This window comes from Balaenoptera musculus, chromosome 1 (assembly GCF_009873245.2).
Source record: "Balaenoptera musculus isolate JJ_BM4_2016_0621 chromosome 1, mBalMus1.pri.v3, whole genome shotgun sequence".
Classification (NCBI taxonomy): Eukaryota; Metazoa; Chordata; class Mammalia; order Artiodactyla; family Balaenopteridae; genus Balaenoptera; species Balaenoptera musculus.
In genome coordinates, this window is record NC_045785.1 from 5,167,368 (window position 1) to 5,189,652 (window position 22,285).

At 46.9% G+C, this 22,285-nt stretch overlaps 1 protein-coding gene across 4 annotated transcripts in view; it reads left to right on the top strand.

Annotated features, from left to right (window-relative positions):
- The window catches only part of CAMTA1 (calmodulin binding transcription activator 1), an 875,067-nt gene that overhangs the window by 425,077 nt on the left and 427,705 nt on the right, over positions 1 to 22,285 (top strand). For all 4 annotated transcript variants that reach the window (XM_036854334.1, XM_036854351.1, XM_036854359.1 and 1 more), the window contains one exon: positions 6,058 to 6,193. In XM_036854334.1, the coding sequence (XP_036710229.1) occupies positions 6,058 to 6,193 (136 nt within the window). The remainder of the gene's footprint in view (positions 1 to 6,057; positions 6,194 to 22,285) is intronic.

Below are 22,285 nucleotides of genomic sequence, written 5' to 3' on the forward strand. Positions count from 1 at the left end.
ATTTGTGTATGTAAGTGGGGATAGTTCTGGATTTTCTATTCTGTTCTGTTGGCTGTCTATTTGTATGACAATTCCATACTTTTTAAAATATAGAGGCTTTACAGAATGTGTTAATAGCTGGTAGGGCTAGCCTCTAAACCTTGGTGCTCTTTATTGGAATTTTTCTGCCCGTCCTTGGTGTTTTTTTCCCCTCCCAATAAATTTTATAATAAATTTTTCTAGACACAGAAAAAATACTCCACTGGGATTCTTGTTGCCATTGTGTTACATTGATAAATTAACTTTGGGAAGATTGACATTTTTATGATCCTAACTTTTTCTAACCTTCTTCATTTATTGAAACCTACTTTTGTGTCTTTTAGATAATTTTAGCTTTTCTCCTTAGGTTTTGGGAATTTCTTATTATATTTATGCCTAGGTATTTCATTTTCTTTTTCTCTAGTAAATGGAGTCTTCTGTCATTCCTTCTGTCTGTTTTATTTGTGTGTGTGTGCACATGTGGGTGTGTCTATATGACACACACACATAAGCTATTATATAAGCATATATATTTTATTGATTATGTATCTTAATTTTATACCTGCTTGTTTACTTTTATAATTTGCAGCAGTTTTTCCATTGGTCCCATGATCTTTTTACCATATTGCACCGAGTGTTACTGGCTTTGCTAACTATTAGTTTCTTAGATTAAAAGGTTTCTTGCCTAGAAACCTCCCTGGTTAGAATGAACCTCCTGGTTGTTCACCTTTTTTTCTCTTGACATTCCTCTCCCTGCTGCAATGGAGGACTTGGATTGTTTTCCCGAGACCCTCTTACACTGTCAGCCTTAGTTCGGCTTCTCTCAGAAGGAGGTCCTGAGATGAGGATTTCAGTACAGGCAGTTTATTTGAGAGGTTGTCCCAGGAAACAACAGAGGGGGAGTATGAACGTGAGAGAGGAAGGGGAGGCATACAAAGAAAGGGTATTTTTTTCCCAGCAAGTCACCACAGTGGGTGAGTGGAGCTTGTGCTCTGGGAGACCGTACAGAGTACCCAGAGTTATCCTAACCATGGGGCGAGGAGGTCTGGATGGCTTCTGTGTTATCCCAACCCGGACAGGAAGTGAGGAAGCTGGGAAGCCACCCACCAAATCCCCGTCCATTGGGTGAGGGGTGCTTTCAGGGCATCAGGGTTCACCCAGCCAGTAGAGCAGAACTGGGATTCAAACCGGGACTGGCCCCACAGTCTATGCCTTGGAGGAAGCTCTGGAGAGTCATAGTGACTCCAAGTGAATCCTGCTCCGTCACTTTCTGGCTAGAAAGGCTTGATTTCCTCATCTTTATGTTGGGGATGGTAATGATACCTACCTCTTAGGGTTGCTGTGAGGATGAAAAAATGTAGGTTATAGACACAGACATAGATATAGAAATAGATGTAGATACAGATATAGATGTAGATGTAGATATAGATACAGATACAGACATAGGTGTAGACATAGATGTGGGTGTAGATACAGATGTGGATAGAGACATAGATGTAGACATAGATGGAGATATAGATGAGATATAGAGACATAGATGTAGATGTAGATAGAGATATAGATACAGATACAGACATAGGTGTAGACATAGATATTGGTGTAGGTACGGACATAGATATAAATGTAGATAGAGACACAGGTATAGACAGATATAGATGTACACATAGCTGGAGATGAAGATACAGATGTAGATGTAGACATAGATGTAGATGTAGATATAGACATAGATGTAGATGTAGACATAGATAGAGATGTTGACATAGATGTAGATGTAGACATAGACACAGGTGTAGAAATAGATATAGACATTGGAGATACAGGTGTAGATATAGACATGGATACAGAAGTAGATGTAGACATAGATGTAGATGTAGATATAGACATAGATGTAGATAGAGACATAGAGATGTTGACATAAATGTAGATGTAGACACAGGTGTAGACATTGATATAGATGGGGATACAGATATAGATATAGACTGGATACAGATGTAGTTGTAGATATAGATGTAGACGTAGGCGTAGATGTAGACATGTAGATATAGTTATAGATGTAGATGTAGACATAGAAGCAGACATAGACCACACGTGGCGCGCTCCCCCCAGCGCTGGAAGTAACTGGGAGCTGGTGACATTGTCGTGTGGCAGGACTTTCGTGCCTCCTCCTTGCAGTTGCCATCACCTTCTGTCCTCAACACCATTCCTGCTTCTTCGCTCTTCTCAGATGGGTGCTCCCTTTCGTGCTGTCATGAAACTCATCAAAGCTCTCCCCTGACGGACCCCCTCTCGCAGGGTCTAGCCCACCTCTCCTTCTCCTCAGGGCAGCGCTCTGGCCCCCTGCCTTCCTCGGATCCCTCCCACCAGCTCCGACTTGCTCATAACTGTGCTCTGGGAGGTGGCACAGCCTCACTTCCTTTGCATCGTGGGGCACGTGGGCCCCTCTGCATGCAGCCTGTCTGGCTTTCCCTTTGCCATTCTCAGGACCCGTGAACTGTGCGGGGAGGGACCTTCCCCAATCACGCAGAGCAGAGCAAGTTCTAATAAAATCCGAGTGGCAGATTAAACACTATTAGGTTGCTCATTATTGCAAGTTAAAATGATGATTCCATTTATTAAGGCCATTTAAGTTGGACACTCTGTTTCCCTGTGGGATTATGTCCTACTGAAAGTGTTGGATGACAGGGCCCCTCACGCTCCCGGAACGCAAAGGGCAGGTCACCAGAGGAAGATGGGTTTCCTCGGGTGGGTGCCATTGTTATTGACTGTGGATGTGATGGTGTCTGGGGGCATCCCTTCTCTCTGGGCGATACCGTTTGTGATCTGTGGAGAGTTGGCCTGAAGGCAGTGCGGAGGCTCGCTGACCATGTTTAGACAGGGCAAGAGGATGGAGCAAATCACACTTCCTGTCTTAGCTCACGAGAAGCTGGACTGGATTAATGTCCTGTCTTCTTTAGCAGATGAGTATTCTGGGACCGAGGGAGCCCCTGCAACACTCTCGTGGGTGTCTTCTTTCCTGTTTGGAGGGGACGAGACAAGCAGAGCCTGTCTATTTGATCAGATGTCTTCCTTTGCTTATTCCTTGGACAGTGGCTTAAGCACTCTGAAGATTGGGTGCCTGTACCTAGAGCAGGGCTGAAGCGGAAAGGTGCCGGCACGGTGGGGCCCGTATTCCAGCCCACCTGCCATTCAGAAATGAAAGAGAACTGTAGGGTTTTCAGTGCAGACTCGTAAGTGCGAGACAGATACCGTCAGGTGACAGGTTGTGACAGCGCATGGAGCTGCTTCCCGATTGTTTTAGTTGGCGCAGACTTGGGGAGGAAACCAACACTGACACAAACCAACTGCACGGTGATTGGCAAACAATGAAGTGTTGGGAGTCGCTGCTGAAAGTCAGTAATTTCCAATGGAATTGCTGTTTAGTCATCACCTGGCCGCTGAATGACACAGCCCGGCTGGGTGGGAACTACAATTAGCTGCTGTCACCCTGGAGTGATATTTTCTTTTCCCCTACAGACAGTGGAATAGTAAGACATCAATAGCCAACGTTCTGTGCCCAACTGTGAAGTGGCCCATAGTTCAAAGGAAAAGAAAAGAAAGGGATGGAGGCTCTTGCCCCAGCCCCGGGGAAGACTGGCTGCTTGCTTTCTCACCTCTGCCGCAGCAGAGAAACCGGAGCCGACTTGCATCAGAAGGAACCTATCTATGAAACAGAAACAGAATCACGGACATAGAGAACAGACTGGTGGTTGCCAAGGGGGCGGGGGGTTGGGGGAGAGATGGAGTGGGAGTTTGCGGTTAGCAGATATAAGCTGTTTTATATAGAATGGATAAACAACAAGGTCCTACTGTACAGCACAGAGAACTCTATTCAATATCCTATGATAAACCATAATGGAAAAGAATATTTAAAAAGAAGAATGTATATATATGTATAATTGAATCATTTTGCTGTACAGCAGAAATTAATACAACCTTGTAAATCAACTATACTTCAATAAAAATTATATTGATTAAAAAAAGAAAAAGAAGAAACCACTTCCTTTGCCTTGTTTGTGTCAGGAGCTCTCTCACCCCGGCTAGGAAGGAGCTGGAAGGCCTGTGTGGTCCCCTGGGTGCACAGATCACTTCCCTTTCCTTTTTCTGTGTTGAGCCTTCAGGTGGAGAGTGACACAGAGCTGGCTAGGGCTGGTGCGCCATGTCTTGTAGCTTTCAGGGGCATCTTCCTTAAAGGATGGACCTGCCCCCAGCTGCTGGAGCTTTATTCTGGAAGGTTTACCATAGCACCTGCCCTCAGCTGCCAGGGGAGTTTGGTTCTTTGTCTCCTTGGTGTCTCCAAACCAAAATTTGTCACCGCTACAGCTTTACGGATGAGCGTAAGCGTCCTCTGCTCTTTGTGGTTGACGCTTGGGGTCTTCTACGGAAACTCAAGATTCTCTTTGTTCTTTTTTTTTTTTTTTAACGTCTTTATTGGAGTATAATTGCTTTACAGTTGTGTGTTAGTTTCAGCTTTATAACAAAGTGAATCAGTTATACATATACATATGTTCCCATATCCCCTCCCTCTTGCATCTCCCTCCCTCCCACCCTCCCTATCCCACCCCTCTAGGTGGTCACAAAGCACAGAGCTGATCTCCCTGTGCTATGCGGCTGCTTCCCACTAGCTATCTATTTTATGTTTGGTAGTGTATATGTGTCCATGCCACTCTCTCACTTTGTCACAGCTTACCCTTCCCCCTCCCCGTATCCTCAAGTCCATTCTCTAGTAGGTCTGTGTCTTTATTCCTGTCTTGCCCCTAGGTTCTTCATGACCTTTTTTTTTTTTTTCCTTAGATTCCATATATATGTGTTAGCGTATGGTATTTGTTTTTCTCTTTCTGACTTACTTCACTCTGTATGACAGACTCTAACTCCATCCACCTCACTACAAATAACTCAATTTCGTTTCTTTTTATGGCTGAGTAATATTCCATTGTATATATGTGCCACATCTTCTTTATCCATTCATCCGATGATGGACACTTAGGTTGCTTCCATGTCCTGGCTATTGTAAATAGAGCTGCAATGAACATTTTGGTACATGACTCTTTTTGAATTCTGGTTTTCTCAGGGTATATGCCCAGTAGTGGGATTGCTGGGTCGTATGGTAGTTCTATTTTTAGTTTTTTAAGGAACCTCCATACTGTTCTCCATAGTGGCTGTATCAATTTACATTCCCACCAACAGTGCAAGAGTGGCCATCATCCAAAAATCTGGAAACAATAAATGCTGGAGAGGGTGTGGAGAAAAGGGAACACTCTTTGTTCTTTTTAAACGGCACGGAGAACGGCCATCCCACTCTTAGCATTTAGCAAGTGGGTAACTATTTTTCTAAGATATGGTGGTTGTGGACCGAATAGACAAATTTCCCTGGCAGTGCTGAGCCCTTTCACAACTGAAGCCCAAATGGGAAAGAATCAGGTACTTAGCTTGCTTGGGAAGAAGGGCTGTAGGGCTCTTCCACATCCAGCAGGAATCTAAATGCAGGCAATGAATCAGGAGCGTCTGGCCTCGGCGACTAGTTTTTCCATTGGTCTGTTCTTAACATAGTCATCTAGTGTCTGCGTTAAACTTATTTATTTACTAATGTTGGGTGATGGATTAAAAGATGTGCAGAAAATCTTTCTAGAAGAGATAATATATTGCAGGCTGCCGTAACACTCCCGGCTCTTTTTGCTTTCTTTCTGTTTTTCCTACTTTTCAGGGCAGAGCTCAGGCTCCCACACCATATATCCTGATTAGATAGTGGTTATTACTAAGGGGATGTTTTTTAAGCCTATCATTGACACATTTAATTCATTAGGTACCAAATCCACAAGCAAATTTTGCCTGGCCATAAAACATGGTTAATCCAGGGAGCTGCAATAAAAGGTGAAAAATTATGTTCCAGCAAATGTGGAATATTGCTCTTCTGTAGAGACTTTTACTGGTCTACGATATCTTTCTTCATAAATTTTTCTTCTGCTCGGTTCTCTTGGTAACTTAACCATTTGTTGTTTCCAGACCGCAGAATGGCTCAATGATCCTCTACAACAGGAAGAAAGTGAAATACAGGAAAGATGGGTATTGCTGGAAAAAGAGGAAAGATGGGAAAACGACCAGAGAGGACCACATGAAACTGAAGGTCCAGGGAGTAGAGGTAAAGCGCAGACAAGGCTCTCTTTTTCTACAAATGTCATTTCCGGGCTGCAATAGGATGGAATTGCTTTCGAGTCATTTGATGCCAGGCACTTCTTGTCAACAGTATTTTGTTTGTCAAGACCCTGTTTGTTGTCTTTCTTTTTTCCTAACTTTTTACCCTATAGTCGCCATTTAAGTTTTCCCTGAAACCAGATGTAACTAAGACGCTCCTGTTTCTTGAGAGTCATTGGTGTACAGATTGGGATCAGCAAGATTCTTGCAGAATCACAAGGAGCCTCCGGTGCCTTGAGAGTTTGGGAGGAAAGAGGGAGCTGTGTAAGGCATCTCCCTCTTGAGGCGGCCAGGGACGTCTCTGTTGAGCGGATCCCATGGGAGTGGTGATCCCCAACCAGAGCCTGGCTTCCCTCTCTCTATTGACAAACCCTTCCGTTTCCCTCTGGGTGTTGCAACCTCAGGGAGCTCACAGGTATTAAGGATAACAAGGTGTGTCGCAGGGCTGGGACAGAGGTGGGCGCGGTAGCAAGCATCTTGGGATGTTGTGCAAACTTCAGTTTGCGGGAGGACAGGGTGCAGTCTGGTTTCCGTGGTATCGTCCTGACCCCACGTGCTCTCACTCTGGAGGAGCCATGGAGATGTCCCCCGGTTCCTCTTTTCCATTGTTTGAGGGCCTGAGCCATGTGTCACAGCGGGAGAGAGAGGATGTGAATCGTGGTGCATTCTTGGCCAGCGAGTTAGTGCGCACCCACTTCTCTGCTTTCCTTGCTGATCCTTGTAAAGGATCTTCCCCGGGAGTATGGCAGCTGCTGTCTTGGGCCAGGAGCTGGGAAGCTGGCTGTGAGCCACCTGGGAATTCACAGTGGTCGGAGAGGGGGCTCCCAGAGTCCGCTGGTGTGTTGGGTCCTCCAGTGTGTCGGGATTGATCTCCAGGACCCACTCGAGTTCAACAGCTCACCCTCCACGCTGACGTCCTTTGTGACGCACTTTATCACTATGACTTCTTCTATATTAATCGTGTGCTTTTACGGCTGTTAAAAATAGCATCCAATGGCTTTTATTATAGTGCTCCAGAGAGAGAGATAACTTGTGTTTTATGCTTTTGCGTTTTTTTTTTTAAACACCTAATAACAATGCTTTATGATGATGAACAAAGAAAAAGGCGGGATAGGAGAAATCCATCCCAGTTCCCTGTGTTCTCCTGGGCTCAGTGTTTGCACAGCGTGATAGAAGCAACTGCACGAAACATTCAAATGCAGATTACCGGAACGTGCTTCTCCAGACCCAGCTCCAGCACTGAGACCGGTCATTGTGCAAACAGATTAGCCATTGTTACCGAAACCGAGGGAGGTGGGGCTTTGCTTGTGTCCTCCTAGACGGAGGGATAGATAGAAAGTGAGCAGTGGGGGAGGGGCAAGCGAGGGGCCACTCGTGCTGCGGGAATTCACACCCAAACCTCGGCCATCAGCCCCCGTGCCTGTGGGCCTCTGGTATATTTCATCTCCGTACTATGTAAATCAGGAACTTCTGGTTGTAAGTAACAGCAGGGTGGGATTCTTCCTCAGCAGCAGCCAAAGCCCAGGGGGGGGAAAAAAAAAAGCCACAGTGTTCCTTTTCTTCCCTCCTGTTACAAATTAGAATCGTCACTGGACGGAATCAGAATGATTTGTGGTTATTCTTAGGCCATATTTATGTTCGGAGTTACTCGTGGCTTCCTCACTTGCAGTCTAACATGTAGACATGTGTGTGTGGGCGGCCTGGACCCTCAGACCACCGAGGAAGGGGATGGACAAGACAGTGCAGGGTTTCCATGACTTTCTGGGCGTGAGCGACAGCGGGGCAGTAGGAACGGGAGGCGGGCTTGGAGGAGCTTTAGCAGCAACACAAGGGGTGTGTTTTCAGGTTCTTGGAGAGTGAGGCCCCAGGTGGGTGTGAGGTGTGGTGGCCGCTCCCATTGGGCTTGGGGAGCTGTCCCATTGAGTCGATCAGCAGACGTTGACTGTGGCGCCTACTCTGTGCAGGGCCCTGTGGTGTCTACTGAGAAAATAGGAGCCGTGTTCTCTGCCCCAGGGACTCGCATTGAAATCGAGGAGGTAGCCATGTCCATACCTACAAGTCATGAACAGTACTGAGGAGTACAGAAGGCTGAGCGTTTAAGAGAAGTGTCCTGGGAGTTCAGAGTGGGCTGGGATGATCAGAGAAGCTTCCTGGGTGAGACGGGCCATAAGTTAAGCTCTTAAAGTTGGGAAGGATTGTGTGTGTAACGTAGTGTTTCCTAGCTTACCTTTCTCACCTAGCCTTTGGATTCTGAGATCCCCTCTTCCCTTGGAACTGCTCTATAGTATTCAAGTGTATAAGCACTTGAATCACTCCTTGGTCGGTGCACTTTTGGATTCTTTCCAGTTTTCCAACGTTACGATACTTCAGTCAACGTTCTCATCCACGTCTGCTTGTGCACGTGTGCAACCCAGACCTGGCATCGCTGGGTGTAGGGTCTGAGTATTTTCAGTTTAACTGGATGCTGTCAAATGGCTCCCAAGTGGCTGTGCTAACTACCTGCCCAGCAGCGCTGAGAATGACCATTTCTTCTGCACCCTCTCGCGCGCTGATGGGTGAAAGATGATACCCCGTTGAATTTGAACTTGGGTTTTTCTTAGTTATTCGTGGGGATGAGCTCATTCTCATGTTCATGGATGTCCTTTGCTGTGGATTGTCTGCCATGGGCATGATTTTTAAACAGCCCCAAAGGAAGATTTATCTGGCAAGAGCAGCCCCACATCTCACCGACGTTTCTCCTGCATTTGCTCTGATCTGGACCAGTGGCTGGGAAGCCCAGTTGTCATGCAGGGGACAGTAGGCAGGTGGTCCTTCCCACCCGGGAACTTGCAGTGCATATATACATGGGTTTTGCATCTCACAGGAGGAGGGGGGCTTCCCAGTTTGGACTCTGCTTCCTTCTTCAGTGGATTCAGTCAGGTGGTTCCCATTGACTTAGTACATATATCATGCCAGGTACGGCGCCAGCCAGCTACCCCTACCGCTGGGTGAGGCAGACAGTCCTGCCCAGGGTCTTGGAGTTGTGATTTTCTACCACTCCAGCTGGTTTCCTCAGTTCGAGGGCATGATAGGTATTTGGATCTACCATTTAACATATCACTTGCTGTAAGCCTTCCCTCAGACCAGGAAAGCTTCCAGCCCTGTTCGTGGAACTGCTCAGAGGTCTGGCTTCTTTTGTTCTCAGAGGCTGAGGCCCTTGGTACACATGGCAACTCAGAGGCACATTGATTTTCTCATCCAGGCCCAGGATGGGGGCAGCCGCGTTTGAAGCTGACGAGCTCTTAGGTCCGTGATTAGTTGTCTTGTCTGTAAGCCAAGGAGAAGCCAGCTCAATAAGGTTTCCTGGGATGACAGGGGTTGGCAGGGAGGAAAAAGAAGGTGGCTGTGATGTCAACATTTCATGACATGAAATCTCAGCAGGCCTGAAGCGGGTCCTGCTCTCCAGGTAGATTGATGCCTACTTACCTGGCGCCTGGGGTGTGCGGGGAGAGGACCTCTGGTGGGGGGGGTGCATTTCCTGAATGCAGAGAGACACACCTGGTGCCCCCGTGTCTCCAGGATCGCCACGCCATGGGTGGGATGAGCTGGGTGAAGTCAGCCCAAGGAGATGTTGTTCTTCGGGCCAAGCTGGAAGAGTACTTTTCAAGTTCATGGTGCTTTTCGCTGGCCCCGGAAGCTTGCCGGGCTGTCTTCTGCCCTGTCCTCGCCCCTCTCTCCTGAAAGCGCCGGGTGTCTCAGAATCCAGGCTGTCGACTTCCCAGCACTTTCACTGCTGGGTTCTCATAACAGGAGCCACCCCTGGCCACAGGCTTACGAGTGTCCTGTACTCCAAGTACACCATCTCACTCGACCCTTCTCAAAACATCCACACCAGGTACATATTACTACACCTGTTTCATAGATGAAGAGATGGCACCTCGCGAGGGCTTCTCTTGCCCCACATCCCGCCACGAATCAATGCAGAGCTGGGACGTGAGCCAAGATCCGCCTGGCTCTACGGTGTGAACACTTGCCCTGGGCATTCTGGCGGGGTTTTGGGTCAAGTCCAGCACATACCCTTCGTTCATCAGCCAGCTGTTGAATGCTTTCTACCCATCAGCACTGGGAGAGGTACCGAGGATGCATTGATGTCAACAAGAGCTCTCCCCTTCTCATGGGGACAAAAAAAATCAAGCACGCAACTTTAACGCAGGGTCATGAGCGCTGGGATGGAAGAATTACAAGGCTCTGGACCAAACACATAGCAGGGGCGCCTAAGGCCGACTTGGTCTTAAGAAACGACATAAACGCAGGGAACCAGGTGCTGGTGAGGGCTGGACAGTGAGGGGGTAGGGATGGAAACGAGCGATGGGCAGAGACAGAGGCTGCTGAAAAATAACTAACATGATTTACAGCAACAGGGGCCCAGAACTGTGACGTGTTAGCATCTCTCTCAGCCCTTTGCAGACCAGATACTCCCCCGCCTGGGGACGAGGCTGTCTGCTCTGATGACAAGGCGTGCCTTGCCATGACGTCCTGCCTTTGGAACCAATGTGTGGACATTGCACAGAAGCTGTTGTCTTGACTGTGGGTAGCATGGACAAAGGCATCCTTCCCCACTGAGCCCGTTCCGAGGCGGACAGGTACCCCCTGGCCTGGACCATCTGCCCAGCAGAAATGCCAGCCATTGCCTCTGACCAGAATTTTCAGCAGTGAAGAGAGAGTTTGGTTTTGCTGACCTGTTTGTGCTGCCTGAAAGAATGAAAAGCTGCTTTGACTTCTCAACTAAGTGCCTGAAAGCTCAAAGCCCCGTCTTGAATGTGGAAGTGGCAGGCAAGGTTATGTTTTTGGACATGGCCTCATTAGAAGTGATATTCTTTATTTGGACACTTAGGCCACGTATTAAGAAGGAAAAAAAAGGCACCTCTTTTAAAAGTAGGAATGATATTGTAGTTACCGCATTAGGAATTAACAGGGCATGAAATAACTGTCTGCCTCGTGGTGATGTCAGATCATTTCAGCTCTGCTTGCAGCCGTAAGATAAATAGGTATCTTGCTTGCAGCTGATGGGAAATATTTAAAATAGCCAGCCACAAGCATGCATGGTGCCCAAATTGGGTTTGGGAAACAACAATGAATAGATAAGGGGTAAGTAAGTGGGCTGATGAAACAGCTGAGTGGCAGAAGCTCACAAAGGGTCAAGTGAGTCTGCGTGTTGCCACTCTGTGCTTTTAAACAGAATACAGATTTTTTGCTTTCCGTAAATGATCGTGTGGCTTTGGTCTGTGGATGTCTTATTTCACCCCGTTCTTCTTCAGACTTGCCATGCGCCCACTGGTCTACACTGTATAATGTGTTCCTTGCTCAGAACCTCCTTTCCCCATGTCTACATCGAGACTGTGTTAGCCTTGTAAATTCTGAACCTTCTAGGGCATCTTCCCTGATCTTCTACAGTCAGAAGAAATTATCCCCTGTCTTTCATTGCCATAGCACTCTGTCTGTACCTCTCTTGAAGAGGTGTTCTCTTTGACTCTATATGAGCTCTGTCCAGTTCAACAAACATAAATTAAGTATCTAGTATTTTCTAGATACTAGAACACCTCTATCTTGGTATCTAGATACTAGGTGATCTGTTAAGCACAGGATCTAGAGAGGCAAGTAAGACAGAGCATCCTTTTTTTTAATACTGTCTTTTAAAAAATTTTTATTTATCTATCTATTTATTTATTTTTTGGCCACACCGTGAGGCATGCAGGATCTTAGTTCCCCAGCCAGGGATCGAACCTGTGCCCCCTGAATTGGGAGCACAGGGTCTTAACCACTGGACCGCCAGGGAAGTCTCAGTATAGAGCATCCTACTTGGGAAACTTACAGAAACATGAAACTGGTCATTGCAATATGATGCGGTGATTGTTGCCATGGAGAAATGGTGTTAGAACGAACTTGTTTCCCTCTCTGAGGACAGGGTCTGATCAGTCACCCATGGGAGCTCGTTCTGAGCAGTGGGATATGCTGAAGAACCACCTGCCTTCACAGGTACCCCTCATCTCAGCCTCATCCCAACCCTGCCATTCAGTCATGGCAGCTTTTTTATCCCTACTGGTCCCATGTCTGAGACTTGAACCCAGGTTCAAGTCCAGTCCCGGCCACCCCTCCCGTCGGGTACCGAGAGCTGTGGTCCAGCTGTCTGGTCTCATGACTCCAGTGCAGGGATCCGGTCTGTTTAGCAGCAGCTCAGAGGGTCTCCCAGGGCTCTCTTCTGACTTTTTAATCATCTGAATTTTTGTGCTGCGTTCTGCTGGCACGCGAACACATTAAAACTTAATTTCCTGTTACCTGGGTGTGTTTCGGTGGTATCAATTCAGGAACTCAAATCCATAGTCTTTCCTTAATTTCTAATTACTCAGCATCCCTGGTGACATGTCCCTACACAATTCATATGATTAAAATTTTAACTAATAAATAACATAAGCTACCGACGTCTTAAAGTGGCAAGAGCACCCTGTGTGTTCACAGTCTGCTGGCTCACAGAGGCCTGGCCAGGGTGCTGGTTTTGCTTCTCCTTCTTCAGGCTTCCTCCTCCCTGACCACAGCCAGCTAATGACAGCAACGGCAAGGATGGTGTGCACCACTTAGTGAGCACCTATTGAATACCTGGTCCTGTACCCATCACTCTATAAGCATCACCTCATTCAGTGACTTGGCAACATCCCTTTTGGGTAGGTACTGCTCTTATCTTCATTTTTGCAGCAGTAATTCATTTCCAGGAGGTTAAGCAATGTATCCAGGGATACCTAGCTGGTTAGTATCAGAGCCAAGATACCGTCCCAGGTCTGCTGCTTCCAAATTCCCAGTTTCCTCATCACTATTCCTCATTGGCTTCCAAAACACTGGATCCCCAGAAGATGTGTTCTCGGTCCACAGGGTGCTGGGAACAAAGGGTTTAAGATACAATACTGAGCACCCAAGCCTGGGTCAAAGTCAAGACTGGGGATCAGGAAAGCCTTTAGGAGAAGGGATGGGCCCCCTTCTCGCCACTAGGCTGTCCTTCCTCATAACTCGAACCAGTCAAAGAGGAAAGAGCCCCTACCTCACTGGGCCTCCAGCCCAGGAACCTGGCTCCCTCATGCCACCAGGGACTGCGGAAGGCCTGGGTGCCCCTTGCCATCCACTTCCGGGGTTGGGAGTTCGTCCTCCAACACTCTGAATACCCTGCCTGACCTGCCTTAGCTCTGATTTCAAGTCCTTTAGGAGCCTCTTATATTCCCATGTCAACCTCCGCTTAGGGATAACAAGTTATGTTCATTTGCTCCCACAATGAACTGCCCATTTCCATTTGTCCTGAAGCTACAGCTTTCAGGCTTCCAGGATATTCTCACTCTGGTGATAAGGGCTCACTCTCCCTGTGTAGGGTTGCCAGATTTAGTGTGTATGCACACACACACACACACGCACACACACACACACACACACACACCCATACACATACATGAGAGACAGATGCCCAGTTACATTTTAACTTGAGTTAAACAAAACAAAAAAAGATTTTTTAGTGCAAGTATGTTCCATGCAATTTTGGGGATATACTTATACTAAAATTTTATCTGTTGCTTCTGTGAAGCTCACATTTAGTCCTGTGTTTTATCTGGCCACCCTCCCACCATCAGAGCAGTTTCCTGGGAGTCTTTGCAGACAGAGATTTGGTTGCATGGGTATTGGTCTCATTGAAGACTTGCGGAACTGAGTTGGTTTCTCTCCAGACACGTTATTGATGCAGGAACCGTAAAAACAAGGACAGATACTGGCCCCGGCTTAGGAAAGAAAGCCTTCGTGGCAGTTAGCTAGTGAAGCCATGTGTGGCCAGGCCTGGGCCCCTCCTGCCCTCTCTGGGAGGTGAGTCGTGGGTACCTCCTCTCTCACTAGGTCTGCCGAAGTCCAGGTTCCGTGCCCTTATAGGTTGCTGCCTCGAGGAATGCAGGCCTCCTGCCAGTGGTGTTTGGAAAGCAGCTTGTTAGTGAAAAAGGTGCCAGGAAGACTTTGAAGGAAGCACGTTTGTAATTTCTGCCTTCTTTATATCTCTGGTAGATTACAACATGTAAAATACTGTGCAGTTTTCCTTTTAAGCTTGATTGCAGCCTTCTTGAGCTAGAAACTCCCCGTGACGGTGGAGCCACAGAATGCCAACTTGGTATGCTGAGCTTGTATTTAATTATTATCATAGCAGTCACTTAATATCATTGCAGATTAACCCACGAGGACATGAATGGAAATTTTAGCATATTCAATTACAACGGAAACCCTTGAACACCACTGTCAAAATTCACCCAGGACCTTCCTCTGTTTGGGCCTCCACATACAGCAGGCACAAAGATAGACATTACCCAGGCCACACAACCTTGATTTTGTAAGCATAATTTGTGGCCTCGTCTGGAAGGTGGGGATGCCTTTTAAGAACATGATATATCTCCTACCCCGCCTTAGTAAATGACCAGATTTGGTTGTTTGCGTTGGGTAAAGGGTATCTCTGGCCTTCGCTTGACTGAATGGTAAATTATTGATCTTCTGCACATCTTTCAATTCCCTAACATTGCTGGGGAAATTTACTTCTGTCGTCGGTAGCTGCGGCTTGTCTCTGATGGGGCAGTTGGTGCTCAGAGGGTGTGAATCTCCAGCCTTGTCCTAGGAGAGTGACACCTGGCCCCCTTTAGCTGACACCAACACAGGGAAGGTATTGTGGCTTGCAGAGTAATCAGGCCCGCGTCGCTCTGTCTGTCCGCTTCCCACAGGCCAGCAAAAAACCATGGGGAAATAGAGGAGCAGTGAAGGGCTCCCGTGCCCCCAGGAGCGGGGCAGAGAGCAGCATTACTGCATGAAGGAGGGTGGGGCAGCCACTCACTCAGCTGCTGGGCTGGAGGCCGCTTCGACGGCTGCTGGCTCTTGTCACCTGGTTTCTCGTGCGAGTTTGTTGGGGTTTCGGACCGCTAAGCCGCTCTCCGCTTGCCCTGCCTGGATGCAAGGCCAGAACTGTAGATGGAAAGCAGGTGATTTCATGAAAGAGCACCTTTCTGGTTCTTGAGTCTTTCTTCCAGAGAGATGAAATGACCTTGCGTTTCCTCTTTGTTCTTCTTAATTCCAACACCTTGTAATGCCGTGTGCCCTTCAGGGTTTGCCTCTCCTTCTTGTTGCAAAACTCCTGCAAAAGCTGAGACCTGCACAGACACATACGCAGTCACGTGGCTGCTTGCTCCCCACCGTGTGGTCCATCAGTCAGCAGCGTTAGCCCACCTGGGGGCTCATTAGAAGGGCAGATTCTCAGGCCCTGCCCTGGATCTGCTGAATCCAGATCTGCCTTTTGATGTGACCCCCCTCCCCCCCATGATGCAGAGGCACGTGCATTTGGAAAAGATTGACACATGCCATTCTCTTGCTGTTGGTGGGGTCCTCCCTTGGTGACTCAGTCCTAGGCAGGTGGTTTTCCTAATCTTATCTTAAGAAAAAAGTAAAGGAAAATTTTACAAGTTAGTCTGGTAATTCATTACTTGACTCCCAGCATCTTTTAAAAATATCTCACTGAAATCTCTGATGTTTGAGCCTGTTATTCCTTATTCTACCCTTGGCCGTGAAGGGGAGAGAACAGCAGGTCTCTGGAAGCAGAGCACACAGTGAGGCTGCCAGTGACGGAGCAGCTGCCTCAGCTTCTCTCCTCCAGGTGACGTAGCCCTGCTCTCGCGTTGATCCAGTGTCCCCCCTGTAGCCCAGTGCTTGGCATGGCACCTGCTACACAGTTGGTGCCCAATAAGCACTTTTTGAATGAATGAATGAAATGATGTATTTCTTCCGTGGCGGGCTGGACAGTACAGGGATCCCCCGCTTTTCGAAAGTTCAATTTACACCATGTCACTTTTACAAAAGACCTACGTTAGCACCTGTTTTCACTAACCGAAAGAAATCCAAAGACAATTTTCGCTTTTAGGAAAAAAGGCGAAAATAGTGTTCAGTGCTGGTTTTGCAGCAGCTGTAGTAGAAGAGACGGCACCCCGAGCGGAAGGAGTGACCCCACCATGCTCCTTCCCCCGGGACCACACTCAGCGTGTCAGCATCCAGTCACCAGAGCTGTGGCCTGGGTCTGAGCGATCTGTGCCTTATCTCCATTTATTTTGTGCTTTTCTTACGTGTGTCCTAAGGTAACTGCTTCTTTGTCTTATACCATTTCAACTTACAAAAGGTTTCATGGGAATGCTTTACTTTCGGATAGCAGGGAAACCTGTAAATAGTTTCAGTTTTGCTGGCCAGAGGTCTCCATGGCAACTATTGTAACGTGAAAGCAGCCATAGGCTATATAATTAAGGAATGGGTGTGACTGTGTTCCAATAAAACTTTATTTACGAAGGCAAGCTGGGGGCCAGATTTGGATTGTGGATGTAATTTGCCAACCTCTGTTCTAGGTTACAGCAGCAGGTCCTAGAAGGAGCAGGGGGCTATGGGGACTGGTGAGAGATGGCAGGGGATGATCAAGGACTGGCCACAAACCCTCTTACGGACTTGAATCTGAGCACTAGTGTGTCCTAGGATTCATGTTTGCAACCTGACGGTATTCACACTTAGCTTATAATTCTGCAAGGAATTAACAGTGTTTTGCACAACACGCTGATGGTCACATTAGCGTTGTTAGTTGTGTTTGTCTTGGCGAAGTTAGGGTCTCTCCTTTCCCTTGACCTTTAGTGGCAATCTGGCTTATTCCACGGGGCATGGGATAATTGTCCTCCATCTGAAGAAACTAGGCAGAGCCTCCTGCAACGGGCAGCTTGGGTGTGAAAGCTGGGAAGCGTCCCGTCTCTCCCATGAGCCCAAGGCACTGCTCCATGGCGCTGCAGAGAAGGCGGGCAAGTCCCGGTGATGCGCTCTGAGCTCCCTTGTCCAGGGACAGCTGAGCCAATGGTGTGTGGCCTTGCTGAGACCAGGTGGGTTAAAGGATCAGGATCTCGTGGAAGAGAGAAAGGCGGTACCACCTGCACCTTTGGGCTCAAAGTGCTTTGAAAGCAGCCTGGATGTGTTTGACGTGCCAACGTCCCCCTAGAACAGAGGCTTTGGGGAGGGTGCAGACGGTATTTGTCCATGTTTAAGTATTTACATGACAGCATGAGAAGACCACGGACTTTCTCTTTCATCTTGGATCCCACGATTTACATACAGGTTTCTGATGAATGCAAGAGGTAGACATTTATTACAAAAGTGTAAGAAATATTGACTCTTCCTGAATTGATTATTTAGAATTTATTTTATTAAATATTCGAGGTGGCGTATGATAAACTGAACCACTGCTGGTTTGCAGCCTAATGATTCATGTATCTGCGGCGGTGATAAGGAAATCAAAGACTCGGTTTGCCATTTCAGGGGAAGAATATGGATTATTATTAAATCCGGAATGGGCCTCTTGAGAAGCCTTCCTTAAGGGAACACATGTATCAATAATTTCTTCTTCATACAAGAATCCTAATGTTTATGGAAACATAAATTCTAAGCAAGTGGCTGTGGGTTTTCTTCCTCCCTTTGCCTCCTTCCATCCTTTCCTTACGGATGATCTGCTTTTATCCCTCAGTTAGTGTCTAGCGTTCACAGTCCTTTAACCTCTGCATCTTTGTTGGCCCATTTCTAATTCTTAATGCCAAAAAGCTCGGCTGAGGTCTATGTATTTCAGCACATGAGATGCTGGTGGAGACCAAGATAGCGCCCACTTTGCTTGAAATTTCCTAAAAGGTTTGATAAATCTTGGAGGGGACTATGAATGTGTATTAGACCTCAGAACTCCAATGGGATGTAGGATGTTACCCTGAACCCATTCTTGCAGAAGCCAGCAGGCAGCCAAGCTTATCTGGTGGGTTGCATCTGTAGGAGGACAGCAGGTGGGAAGCCCTGGGACTCCGCCCCTTCTTAGGTGACAGGGACCCAGGGAGGGTTAGCAGACACTGTTGAAGGTAGCACAGGTGTGGCCATCCAGCCGTCCCTGCAAGACAGATAAGGCAGAAGGAGCTCCCAGGTGACGTGCAGCAAGGATGACAAGTCCACACGCCTTATGGTGACATTTCGAAGGTATTAGCATTGTCTCGAGTTTCAAAATACTCCATGACTTCTTTCTCTTTCCAAAATATTAGACAGATGGTTAAATACCATAATCTTTTCCGTAGGAGACTGTGGGAAAAGAAATTGGGAAACCCCAAGAAGCCTTATCTCCCCCGATTCCTTCCGTGCACCGCAGTGCAACCGAAACACAAGCTTAGCCCTTTCTCTGGTGTGACGCCCTGCCTCTGATATTTTACTTAAACCCCTCATTTTGCTGTGTGTTTTTATACATGGAATTAGACCTAACTGTCAGTATAATGCCGTATTAGGTTCCGTTTCCCCAAAGAATCCACAGTGAACTGCTCAGCAGTTATTTCTCACAAACAGGATCTGCTTGGCTTTCCCTGGGATTAATCAGTCCAGGAGGAAGTGAGTTTGCTGCTGACCTTTAATTCCTTAATTGCTGTGAAATAGTTGAAAGAGTCTTCAATGACAGCCCCCACCTAAGGGTGCGCGTAATGAAGCTCCCCTGGTCTCTTTACAGCGGGGCTGGGTTTGGTTGCTCTGTTCTCATCTAGTTCCCTGCCCCCCGGACCCTGACCCCTCAGCGCTCCCCTGAGGAGGGTGGCGGTTTGGACGATGCTCCTGATTCCCTGTTTGTTTGTCAGCTTCCGTCTCTCCAGCACCGAGCGCTGTGGGGACTCAATTCATATTTCCCAAAGGACGGCAATGAACTTGGAGGGGAGCTAGCGCATCGATTTCAGGTTCCCGGTGGGGGCGGTGGTCTCCCCGGTGATTGAACGGAGTCTGACATTCCCACGGGGTTGAGGTCAAGTGCGGCAGCCTCGTGCTGGCTTGAAGAACCATCGCATTTGCCTTTTCCTGAGAGGCTGTTAAGTAAACGTCATGGAAGTAGCTTCCCTCCCAAATGAATGAACACCTTCAGATGTGATACGAAATGTTTGGAAATGCAGCGCAGCACGGCATTTTGGCCGTATATATATTTTTTCCTTTCACAACACCTGGCAATAAAATTTTCTGGCTAAATGCCAGATGAGTGTGCGCCTCATTATGTAGAGTAACTTCGTCTATAACTTTTTTAAGCCCTCCAGATGGAAGCACGGGATAAATCTGGAGAGCTGGAGAAGGGAAATGAAAATAAATGCACTAAGAAATAAAGAATCTGTTTTTTATACTTTCTTTTGCAAATAGTGTTTGCAATGACATATTGTGAACGGACTGAATTATAACAAAAACAGAAATGAAACAGAGCTCTGGGGTAGGAAGAGCAATTGTTACATTTACTTTAACTGATATAATGCAAAGGAACGCTTTTTACACTCAATTAGTTTGCACATTGTGTTGGACACAAACCAGAAATGTAGAACGTTTTTGGGTTTTGTTTTACATGATTAAGGGAGTGAGATGAAATAAATTCAGTGAATTACCCTCCATTCCTTTTTGGTCTGCAATATTTTTGGTTTGTTTTTCTCCACCCCTGGTACTGAATGAATGGGGTGGGGGGTGGAGGGAACAGGGGCCCCCGGCCTCTGTTCCCAAACAAGATGGTCCTTCCAAAGATCAGTGGGTTTTCAACAGAGTTCCTTCCTCTACCTTAGGGCCATCTTTGGCTGCATAAACAAGGTTACGAATCAGAGCTATTTACATTTGGTATTTGATCGTATTTTGTGCTTTGACTATCAGAAAAGGATAGCAAGCGTGATAGAGGCTAACAGATGTTAGCAAGCATTTCGGCAGCAAAAGTATTTCCAAGGCTGTGTATTTCAAGATCCTTGTTTAATTTATTTTGCTTAATTATCCTTTCTTGCATTTTTAATGCTCCTAATATGATAATACTAAGAATTGCAGTATGTGATTATGTATTGGTCATTTTAATATATGCTAGATGTGAGGGGAAATGTGGGTTGATGTCGGGAACAGATAGACTTGGGGGACCCAGCCCTGTGCCTTCCTGAGTTCAGCTCTGTCTCCTGCAGGAGGGGTCCAGGAAGGGACTGGGTCTTCTCTGCAAATGATATAGAAAAGCGTTTCTCAAACTTTAATGTGCATACAAGTCCCCCAAGGATTCTGATTCCAGTGGTCTTGGTGGGGCCCCGAGATGCTGCATTCAGAGCAAGTTCCCAGGTGGTGGTGATACTGCTGGTCCTAAATCATACTTGGAATAGTGAAGACGGGAAGACATCAGGGAGTGAAAATGACATCGGTTGTATCCCACAGGCTGCTGAAAAACTAGTACCCCCTGCTAGTTGGAAATAACCAACACCCACTGACCGAGCCATGCCTGGGGCACAGGGCAGTTTACTCTGGGCTCAGAAGCTGTGGTCAAGGGCCCTGGTCCAACTCCCATCTTTTCAAAAGATCATCTTTAGTTTTATATGTGCAAAAGGAAAGCCACACCTGTGGTGAACTCAGTGATTCTGTATTTTATATTCAAAACCACAAATACTAATAAGAAAACAAAGGGAGAAACTTGTTAGGTATAATATCCAATTATAATTATTTTTACTCCAAAAGGCATGTCAAATAAATAATGCAGTTTATGTTACTTCTAGAAAATGCAGCAACATTAGTTAATTTACATAAATTATACAACTCATTATCTTTGTTTATAAAAAGCCTTAGCAATATTTTGGCTTATGGATCTAAAAGGGGAAAAAAAAAATCTCAGATTTCAGTTCAGTGTAATTTTCCTTTCCTGCACAGTCACCTTTTTATTTATTTACAGAAAGAACGTCTGTTTGACAGATCCCCTTAGGATTGCTGCCCTTTCCTCATGATGAATGGAATGCATTAAGTCTTAGTTTTGTTTATAAAAAGCCAAATAAATACAAGTGAGTTAATCCAAGCATCCAGAGAGAAGCCTGAGCAGCAGTTGTGGTTTCCTCTGCCGGCTTTGCCCAATGCCGACACCGACACGCACGCCTGCAGGGTGGGTAGGGGGCTGCGGGGACCAGGGAGCGGGGTTTCCAAGCCTCCCTCTCGTCTTCTCTGCCGGTACGTTCTACGGCAGCTTGGGTTGGGTGCCGGCATGCCGCCTCTGAGCAGCTGGACCCTTCCTGGTGTGTGGTCCAAACCAGGACCTGGGTGTCACCCCTGAGCACCTGAAATGTGCCTGGTCCCAACTGCAACATGCTGGACGTGTAAAACACACACTACATTTCCGAGACTTAGCATGAAAAAAAAAAGAACATGTTAAATAACCCATTCATATTTCTATTGATTACATGTTGAAATATTTTAAATATATTGGCCAAATAAAATATATCATTAAAATTAGTTTTACCAGTTTCTTTTTACTGCTTTACCATTGCTACCAGGACATTTAAAATGTGGCTTATATTGTCTCTCCACTGGGCAGCTCTGGGGCTATCCTATACTAACCAAGGGGCTGGGCCCTAGATTAATTTTGAGCACACTCATTGTTTAGACTCTGCTTCTATTCTTCTGCTGGCCCTGAATCAGTCTTTGACTCGTAATCAGAAATTTAGGATGCAATGCAGTAGAAAGGGTCGGTCTTGTTTGATGGTGTGGCTGGAAATTTGAGGGACACGTGGGAGAAAAACTGATACAAGAAAATTGAGCTCTTTTCTTTCGATGGCGCTTTGGTGCTTCTAGTTTAATATTAAAGCCTTTGCCTGTGGATGGAGGAGCCCAGCTCCCAGGCTGTTTCAAGTGGAAAGTGATGAGTCCTAACTTCTCTTGCTCATGCAGACCCATCAGAAGGGCAAGAGAAAAGGACTGCCCCACGGCACGTCTGCGGAACCAAGGCGCACGTGCCAGAGGAGGGAATGATGGACACTGTTTCATTCACAGGGAAACCCGGGCCCTGCCAGGCACCAGGGTGTCTGGACTTATGGCATCAGCATGTTCAGAATATAACCCAATGCCAGCAGGCTTCTGGCTGAGACCACTGTGGGGTTCACTGCAGGCAGAGCCTAGGTCCCTGAAGCCCCAGGCCCGCCCCTGCCGGGTCCAGGTG